Consider the following 10,307-nt stretch of genomic DNA (forward strand, 5'->3'; position numbering starts at 1 on the left):
ATCAGATATGAAACCTAGCAGTGTTAGTGGTATAATCTGTCCCTAAATGTCTCCCCTGAGACCTTTATTGGCAAGCAGCTGCTGAAAGTGACTGAAGCTCAAAGTAGGAGTGGAAGTCTGTTTTCTTGGTAGACACTGACGACCACCAAGTGGCATCGATATAGTGCCTGAGAGATGGTGAGATCTAGTTAGAGAGATACACAGGGATGATACTGGCCTTTTGTTAGAGAGTTGTCTGTCATTGGACGTGTCAGTGATTCTCATTTAAAGGACCAAACTCAGACCTGTGGTTGTCTCAACCTCAGATTGGGATTATTATGCTATTTAATTTTTCCACACAGATTATTGGATTTTTTTTTTTTTTTTTTTTTTGTCTACACTAATGGTGTGTAGTAAGAATACAGGTTTGTCAGCTGGTCTGTCATTTTGGTTCAGACTAAATTTGTTCACATTTTCACCTACATTACAATTATTAACAAACACAGCACATAAATCATTGTCTTGCTCTTGTCCATACTGAAGACATCATTCCAACATTCATTGTGTAGGTTAGAGGGGAAAAAAACGTTTGAGTCACTAGGCTAATGGCATCAACTAAAGTTAATTGGAGTCTAATCAGTGAAACTAGATTACAGGTGTGGGTCTGAGATACTTGTAAACAACACTCAAACATTTTGAGTTTACTCTTCACAGGAAACATCTGCTGGTGTGTACCATGCATTGCAAAAAAGAGATCACAGAAGTTTTGCAATCTGTAATTGTTCATTTGCATAAGGCTAGAAAGGGTCATGGAGTTTACATATTCATTCAGTCCACAGTTAGACAAATTGTCTCTAAATGGAGATGATTTAGCACTGTGGGCACCCAGCTAAGATGACTCCGAAGGCACAACACAGATGTAAAAAAGAAACTCAGAGTAAGATCTAATGGTTTAAAGGAGTCACTGATGCTGGTTAATGTCTCTGTTCATGAGTCTACCATATGCAAATGATGGTTCATGGTTTCACAGAGCTTATTGTCCAGGGCAGGACACCATGCTCTGCTATATATATATTGTAAATAGAGCACTATATACCAACATGAAAATATAAGGAAACATATACAAACATAATGTCAGGATGAGCTGTCTGGAAGCTGAAGCCCAGTAGGAGGAAGACAATGACCCGAAACACTGAAGTAAATCTTCTACAGAATAACAGAAAATCTGAGCTGATGCAGTTTGTGGTTATTTCTGCCAAAGCAGGTTCAAATACGAGGGTTCACTTTTTTCACCAGCGCTGTTCAATGAGTATATTCTATACAGACATGAAAGATTAGAATTGTTTGTTATTGTGTAAAGAAAATAAATAAATAAATAAATAAAATTGGTATCTGATGAAGACATATCTGATGAAAATGCAAGACAACTGTAATAATCAGCCTCCAGTGACTATTGCTTAATATATCCCCAGTCAGAGAGATATTCTGTAACATGTGTACAGACACATATATTATTTTTTCTTAGTGTTTGTATAAATTGAAGCCCAATATAGATCATCATTACGTTGCTTTAAACTCCTTGACGTCATTTTCAATCATTTCAACAATTACGTGAGTCACTTGATCATCCATGGTAGAATGGTTAAACATAACTGAGATAATGACTTGTTGAGTTTGTTCTGTGGACCGTGCAGCAGTCCAGCATCACGTCAAGGCAGGCGGTCTCTGGTGTTCAGGACAGTGCAGGTGTTTGACTACAGGAAAGATGATTTTTACAAAAAAACAAAATTCCCATACACTGTCTGAATGTAAATATTAGTCACTAACTGTTCTTGATTGTAACCACAATCTGATGTATTACTTTATGTATTAACACAATCATCAATTTTCAATTTTATTTAGGATCATAACAGAAGTTATCTTGGGACACTTTTCATACAGAGCAGGTCCAAACTGTACTCTTTACAATATGATTTACAGAGATCCAACATTAAAACTTGGCTGCTGATGGCAGCTTCATATTTAGTTTGCAGGTATGACAGTGGTAGCAGTCTCTCAGAGATAAAGTGAGTCAGCATATAAATGAACGGCTGGTGAGTATAGCTGAACATTTAATAAACCAAACAAGGGTGAGGTAGTTTTCTTATGTATATTAAATCATTTATATATATTATATTTTAATATGTTCACTCCATTGGTTTATGATAAAACACATACAAACCATTTTTATCAGCCTCAGCTGCATTTGTGTTTAGTGCTAATTACTAACAACAAACATTAGCATACAAACACATTAAACTAAGATGATGAACACAGTAAAGATGTGACCTGAAAATGATAAGCATGTTTGCGTTATTACTGTGAACGTGTAAGTATGCTGCCATTAGCCTTTTGCCCAAAGCACATCTGTCCCTAAATACAGCCCCATAGAGCTGCTAGCATGGCTGTTGACTAGCAGTCTTTCAAAAGCAATAAAGGTTTGGTGATGTTGAGGTCATGAAACTGTTTTGTAGTTCATTTATAGATTAACATTAGCTTTTTCTGACTGTATCTAAGCTAAAAATCATAAAAGTTGTCTTCATTTGTGAAGATTATCTTGAACAAAATGTTTAAGTATCATAAACCTTTGTTAATCACAAATCTTATTTTTTAAATCCCATTGACGTTTTTGTTGAGGGAACTAGGGTGATGCTAACTTCCAGGTTGGCCTACAAAAATACGTCATCCCTGCACCATTCTATTACGAGTCCATCAAAAATGATTCTGAAGCTGTTATTTTAAACTATTACATGATGTTGCTCTAAGCCTTAAAATGCTTGATGCTTTGGTTCTCAATAGGTCCTGATTGTCAAAGGAGACTGATTGCAGCTAGTAAGTAACAACAGGAGCTAGTATTAAAACTCCACCTGCTGTCATTAGAAAGTGGATAAATGAATGACTGATCTGTGATCAGCTGAAGTTTTGTAATGGATGTCTCAGTTATAAGATGGACTGATGGAAGGTAGGCAGGTATGGAAGAATAAGACACTTTGATTAGACTTTGGACGTATGTTGCTCCCATAGGGCACGTAACAGATTACGTGGTGACCTTATTCACATTTGAAATGCCCAGAGAAGCATGTTAGGTAATTAATTATGATGAATTTCTTTACTATTACTTATAAGACAGTTGTTTGATGAGGGAAAAACCAAAGTAACGTGTGCAGCATAAAGAACAACTTTTTTTTGGGTCAAGATATTGCAGAACACTTAACAAAGACTTAGATGAAGTGGTGGACAGCTGGTTTGTCACTTCAACTAAAAGGGGAACAGATGATCAGGGGGAAATACTTATCAGATTGGATGCTTCAAGCCTGTCATTATCTGTCTGATATATGCAGATACATGCAGACGGATGAGCAACAACAAAAAAAGAGCAACAGGAAACAGAGATCAAGTTTGAACGACAGGGGGAATGAAGGAGAAGGGGAGGAATAGAGTCACAGATGGAGGGAGAAGATAGGGTGCATAGCATATAAGTGTGTATTGCAGGGACAAAGGTAAATTTCAAAATAGCAGAGAAAAAGGTGTGAGAGAGAAAAAGTGAAATTTTGACTAACAGTGAGTAATGGTCAAAAATGAAGGAGCTGTGTTGAGTTTTTTGTAGAATATTCATGTTTTATTAATGGATTGGATACAGAGTCATGGTAAATAAACAAATTCAGCTGTGTCACATTTTCACATGCACTAATACTCATGTTTCCCACCTTCCTACCTTGTGACTGTTTTACACCTATCCTGACTCACAATAGGCCTATTTCTATTTCAAGATAGTCACATAAGATGCAGGCTTAAGCTGCAGGCAGTGCTGGTCGGTCATTTCATTGTTGAGACTTTGCCACATGGAGATGTGCAGGTCCAACATGTGCAGCTCCATCCTGACCTGTGCAGGTTGCTTGACAACCTAATCAGGTAGTGTACTGAGATATTAGTCAAGATGCAGTGTGTGTGTGTGTGTGTGTGTGTGTGTGTGTGTGTGTGTGTGTGTGGATGTTTTATCCACTTCTGGGAATTATACTCTTACATTACTGTGTGTATCTGCATCTGTGTGGAGCCCAAGTCTAATTTCCTCTATCCCTCTCCAGCCCTGACTCCCAGTACACCAGGAAGAATTGCAAACCCGTGTCTGATTATAAAGGTTAAGAGTTAGCATGGCTAATTCCTGTAGAGCTGTTTGTGTAGACAGAAAATATGCACTGGTTCTTGGAAAAATGTTGATGCAAAAGTAAAAGACATTCTAACTCTCTTCCTCTGTGATTGGAGCACAATTTACGGCACAAACCAAAACAGAAAGAGAACAGTGCTTTTGTTTTCCCCTGTAGTTATTACTAGCTTTCCCCTGGTAGTAGAAATGGCAGTCGGTGGAACAACCAGAGTAACTGGAAACTACCCAGCAAAAGAAAAAGAGCCCCATTGACTGAGGAGGCAAAGAGGGCGAAGAGGGAGAGTGATAGTAAAAGTAGTGATAGTAGTAAACCTTGAGTGGGCAGTTAGAGAGCAGAAATTCAGCCCTGGACTTTTCATCCAGGACTGACTTTATGGATTTTTTAATGGTCCACTGGCCCACTGCCGGTTTGTCCTAGTAGTCCCTATGGTCAGGACTAGCTGCATGGAGAGAGCTCTGGGGCTCGAAAGGGTTCAAAACCTACAGTCAGTTGGCATTATCTCTACTGGATCAGTAACAAAAATCTTGTGGTTGTTTCTTGCTTTGCACAGTGCCAGACTGATAGCAGTCGCAACATTGTACTCCAGTCATACTCAGACGTCTGAACTTCCAAGTTCCTAGATGGAAGTTTAAACTGGAACGACCCGAGAGGTCAGATTTCCAACTCGGCAACCCCACTAACCCTAAGATAAGAATTCAAGATGGCTGCTACTCGCATCAATGGTAAAGAACACTCTGCTAATTTTACTGTTGCAGTTCTGTCTTATTTGTTTTACATTAAGTCAGTCATTAATTTTTATCGGTTAGCATGTTGCTATGCTGTTTGCATGTGCAAAATACCACGCAGAGCGTTGTTATCAACTGGTATCACTAACAATGGCTAGCAGTGACAATGGCTAGTCTGGGATACATTTGAATCGGTTCACAGTCATGGTTTAACATTACATTTTGTTTTTTTCAAACAGTTAAATCTGAAAGTTCTAAAGTGTTTGCAATAAAATCTAATGTTTACAACTGAGGCATTCTTCAGGTGGAGTGCATATTTGTTCTGAGTAACTATAAAGGCTCTGTGAGCATCCATGTTTTTCTGACTTCTTGACTGGAACATGGTCAACTCGTAGGTGATGTCAGTATCGACCTCCAACTTCTGATGTAAATGGAATGCAGCATTATACAACTTGGAAACACTACACAGGGGAAAGTTTCTGTCTCTGAACTTATTGCACTGGTGACTGGAAGCATCATCTACCCCACATCTCACCACTTCCCCCTCTCCTCTCCTGTCTCCCTCCTCTCTCTTAACCCAACTGGTCTGAGTCTGGTTCTGCTCGAGGTTTCTGCCTCTTAAAAGGAAGTTTTTCCTCGCCACTGTCACCCAGTGCTGCTCCTGGTTGGATCTGTTGGGTCTCTCTCTGTAAATATAATAATCTAAAGAGTACGGTCTAGACCTGCTCTATATGAAAAGTGCCTTAAGATAACTTTTGTTGTGATTTGGCGCTATATAAATAAAATTCAATTTAATATAATTAAATTCAAAAAAAGTGATTTTTGCTTCTAAGAATGTTTTACTTGAAAAAAAAATTCTAGGCCCAAAAAAGTTATAAGAATCCTGTGACCCCTCAGATTTACCCATGGACCCATATAGGATGGGAGATGGGAGTCACTGTGGTAGTGACATTAGTTTGCATCATTGAGGCCATGAATGCACAAAGAGAAGAACGTCTCAGTGCTTACAGTGGTAACAGCCCAGAAAATCTACTGTTAGTGATGCTATGACTAATTTTCCATGCATCTGCAGTATCACAGAGATGCTTATCTAAAAAAAGATAAGCCTGTTGTGATGTTGTGATCAAATGTCATGTTGTGATGTCGTATTTTTTTTAATTGTATAGCAAGTGTTTGTATATGTATTTTATTGTTTGTCCATTTTTTTTTTTTAATTGTAGATGTATTTTATTGCCTTTTTACATCATGGCCAGGAGACTACAGATGAAAACTAGCCTTCTGGCTAATTCTGGCTTTTTTAACCATGTATAATCATGTGTTTTATGAAATTACACTGTCCCCTTTTAAATAAACTAAACTAATAATGCAGTAGTTCTTGTGTTGGTAGCAGAGTGAGGGAAAGATGGATTCTTGTCAAAGACCGTTGCTGCGCTTATCATTTAAAGTATATTGCCTTCATGCTACCGTGGCACCCACCTGCAGAGTCCTACAAACAAAGCATGAATACATCACAGCTGAAAATCAAATAGCACCTGGAGAAGGTGACATAAGCCATAAAGATGACACAAAACATGATTCCGGTCTGGTTCTGGTTTGAAGGCAGAGCTGAGATTGAAAATATAACAGTGTCAGTTTTTATTTGTGATTTGGTTTGGCATATTATGGTTTTCACCCCGTAAAATAAAGCATGTCCTGTCTTTGCCTGTGGCCCCCGTTTTTTTTTTTTTTTTTTCCCTTTCTTGTTTTACATTGATCTGATAACTCAAACACACACACACACACACACACACACACAGGAGTGTCATACATCAGCTTTCATGCTCCACTCTGTTCATTCATGCAATATTATGCTACTTGCAGATCAATCAATCATGAGGGCTAAAAGAAAAATCAGATGTGAGTAACAGAAACAAACAAATCAACAGATCCATCCTTCACAGTTTGGGAAGTGGTCAGTTGGGTTTAGATAAGATGAAGTTTACTCACCGTCTACGCACATCACGTCTGAGTCAGACGAAGGAAAAAAAAAATCTGGACTGCAGGATAAATTCACTGGAGGAAGTGGGGAGGAGCGAGCGGGAGGGGGGGTGTTATAAGAGTAAACGGAGACCTTCACTCAGGAGCAGCGCACAAAGTGCAGAAGAAAATCCACCTTGTTTTGGTTTGAAGTGATCTGGCTCCTGTATGCGTCCGAATCGGGGAAGTTTCTCTTGACCATCTGCGGCCACTTTTATTTTGGCAATATTTAGGTGAAGATGGAGGCTCTGAAGTTTGTAGTGGTCCTGCTGGTGGTCGTGTTCGTGCAGGTTTTGGGCGCGCTGGGGACTCCGCTCTCCGGCGAAGAGGACGACGGGGACATCTTGACCGTGGAGAACTGGCAGGTAAAAGAAACAACAGCAGAAACGATGTTAGACATAGATTTATGGATTTTTCTTGACTTTTCAGCTCTAAATCTAAACACATCTTGACTGTAAAACACGTCTATGTAACTTAAAAGGAGATTTATATAAATTTTACGTTTTTATTTTACGTTTTTATTGACATATAATAGTCATCTAAAATTTGGACTTTTGCTGAGAAAGTTTCCATCTAACCTACACTACACGGTTTCTTGGTTTAGTCTAGATTCCTGGGTCTAGATTTAAGTCTAAAACAAAACAACAGCAACAAAAAACAAACAACAACCCAAACAAACAAACAAACAAACAAAACAAAAACAAAGGAGTCTTCTTCTTTTCTCCCACTTCCTGTTTGTTTTTACATGCCATTTCAGCACCACGGAGAGCGTCAGCCAGTCACTATAACACACTGGCTCTTTGTCAGGAAAAACATCAACATCAAAAGTATATTAGAAAAACTCTCTAAGCTTTAAAAAGTTTTTTTTTTTAACCCTGGTGTTTTGTTTTCATTATTGTTTGCCATATTTTTCAGCGATTTCCTTTCCCCTCCACAAACGGAACATTTAGCGAATCAGCCAAAACTCATTATAATTCCACCATAAGAGGAAATATTTCATGTTTCACATGTTGCATGGGCTATGAAGAAATAAGCTTTATATTCCTTTTGTTGCCAAAAGTGATTTTCCAACTAAGAAATGTACAGTCTGTTATCCTACGTAGCGGTTTGCAGTTAAACTCCGGAGAGATCTGTCTGTTCGCACAGGACTAACATGACGTCAACACAAGACTGACGCGAATTCGCCGCGCGAACTGAGGCGAACACGCATCCACGCGAATTGAAAATGTTTCAACCTGTGCGAAAAACAAAATCGCGTGCATCCCGGGGATTTATGGATCTGTTTGATAAGCGTGCTGAGACAGGAGGGAGATAAAAGAAAACAAAAAACAGAACCACCAGTCGGGTGAGTTCTGCGATCCAAAACACACACACACACACACACACACACACACAGCCGGATCCTACCTGCCTTATTACCTCTGCACAGTCAGTATAACGGCTGCTTGGGGCAAATTAATACAAACGGTTCTGCGGTCAAATTCACGCAAATGACGCGAAGCGAGAAAAAAAATCACTTCGCTTCCTGATCTTAACAACACCTTGTAGATCACTCATGACATCCGAAATGACTTATTTGGGATTTGGGATGGGTAGAGCTGCGTAAATGGTACTGTCAACAACAATCACTGACACAGAGCAGATGAAAATCAATTGTATTACACCATATTTTACAGCTGGAGTCTGGAGACCCTCCAACAATTATAAACAGTCATTTTCTGTAACAGACTTCTGAAAGATTGAAACTCATCAATTGAAAATCATGTTTATTAGCAAATGTTCTAAAGTTGGGGAAAGTCTTGAAGTATCAAGGAGTCTCCAGGACTCTAAGCACAACATGAGATGAGTTGTTGAAGAGTTTTTAACAGGCTGTTCGAGACAGTTTAGAGGTGGATAGTGGACAGTCAACTCATTGACAGTATTTACAGCACTATCATTTTTGTTCATGTACACAAGCTCATTACATCCTGACCTGTGTGATCAGCTCTGCTCAGTTTCAGCACCAGCTCTCCCTGTCCAATACAATGGATGATTTAAAGGAGGAACTGCTTGAACTTCATAGATTTGTGTAGCCAGCAAAGCAGCCATCAATCGCATCTGCCATTTGTATATGTGTGTGTGTGTGTGTGTGTGTGTGTATTCAGGGCTACCCGCTAGAGAGAGGAATAACCATTCGGCTGGCAGACCTCATCAAGCGGTCCAAAGCACAGCAGTTCCACGGGCTGATGGGAAGAAGCTCGGGTAAACAAACAAATAAACAAATACATGGTTGTACATTAAAGGGATTTTATATTTGACTTATCGTATTTTTGTATCGTGGTTTTTTTCTTCTCATCCGTACAATATTCCTTCTGACACTCATGATTTCCCTGTTGTACTTTTTATTATCACTACAACACAGTTATTCATCCTTTATTTCAGGTGTGTCTCAGCCTGTGAGGCTCGGGAGGAAAAGTGAGTATAATTACACTGTAAGAAAGACATTAGGGTTGTTTTGCTTTTTCCTCTTCACTTTAAATTATCACCAGTGTTGAGATCATTTAGTGTCCTTTAACAATCCTGAGGGTCTTTTTTCTTCTCTATCTCTGTCTTTCTGTTCGTGTCAGGAAATAAAGGGGAGATGTTTGTAGGACTCATGGGCAGACGGAGTTTAGATGGAGGTAATTCAACACTTGCTGATCTTTGTACAATTATTTGGGCAAGAGATTTTATGTCTCAGTTTTCTTGAAATTTTCCACATATGTAACCAATCCCATTTTCATATATATTATTGTCCTTCATATGATTATCCCACCAACTCTCCTCTGCTTGAGAGACAGTTAGTTTGTCTCGACTCCTCTAATATTTTGCTCTTTTTCTCTCTTTTTTCCCAGACGTGGAGGAGGGGTGGAAATCTGACTCTTACTAAAGATGAACATGGAACTTCACCTTAACCATTCATACAGCTTTGATTCAACCATAATGTCCGATACAGTCCTATGTTGTTGACCAACAGGACTTAAGAGTATTACACACTCTGACCAGGACAGATGTTCTAAACGTCTGTTCCAATTAAAATCAACTTAATTAAAGCTGCTACAAATCACTGAGATCATTGCTTATCCATCACGGTTGAACTATAATCTATATTGTTATCAATAATATTTAGTATATTTAAAACTATGTACATGTAAGCCTTATGTCTTTTAAGGGAGTTTGCTTATTTCATGCCAAATCAATTAAAGCTGATTACATTAGCTGATTGTGTCTTCATTCTGTGTTGCTACACTTAAGGATGATGCTATTGAATTCAGAAGGTTAGTAAATGGAATATTCAGTGTTATTGGTGTGGACCAGCATGATAAATAATTTACTGTACTGCTGATTTAACATTTTCATTGTT

At 38.7% G+C, this 10,307-nt stretch overlaps 1 protein-coding gene across 1 annotated transcript; it reads left to right on the forward strand.

The window, feature by feature from the left end:
- The first annotated feature begins 7,002 nt into the window (after positions 1–7,002).
- Positions 7,003–10,161, forward strand: LOC108898597 (protachykinin-1). The gene is made up of 5 exons (XM_018698530.2): positions 7,003–7,290; positions 9,070–9,166; positions 9,347–9,379; positions 9,532–9,585; positions 9,799–10,161. Exons 1-5 carry the CDS (start codon positions 7,165–7,167, stop codon positions 9,831–9,833), a joined length of 345 nt encoding a protein of 114 aa, XP_018554046.1. The 5' UTR covers positions 7,003–7,164; the 3' UTR covers positions 9,834–10,161.
- The last annotated feature ends 146 nt before the right edge of the window (positions 10,162–10,307 follow it).

Source organism: Lates calcarifer, linkage group LG11, assembly GCF_001640805.2.
Source record: "Lates calcarifer isolate ASB-BC8 linkage group LG11, TLL_Latcal_v3, whole genome shotgun sequence".
NCBI lineage: Eukaryota > Metazoa > Chordata > Actinopteri > Centropomidae > Lates > Lates calcarifer.

Bases quoted from the DNA above. Each gene is read 5' to 3' on its own strand.
- LOC108898597 (XM_018698530.2), top strand. From the start codon at position 7,165: ATGGAGGCTCTGAAGTTTGTAGTGGTCCTGCTGGTGGTCGTGTTCGTG. The intron at 9,167-9,346 runs GTAAACAAACAA...CCTTTATTTCAG, and splicing joins GCTGATGGGAAGAAGCTCGG to GTGTGTCTCAGCCTGTGAGG. The intron at 9,586-9,798 runs GTAATTCAACAC...CTTTTTTCCCAG, and splicing joins CAGACGGAGTTTAGATGGAG to ACGTGGAGGAGGGGTGGAAA.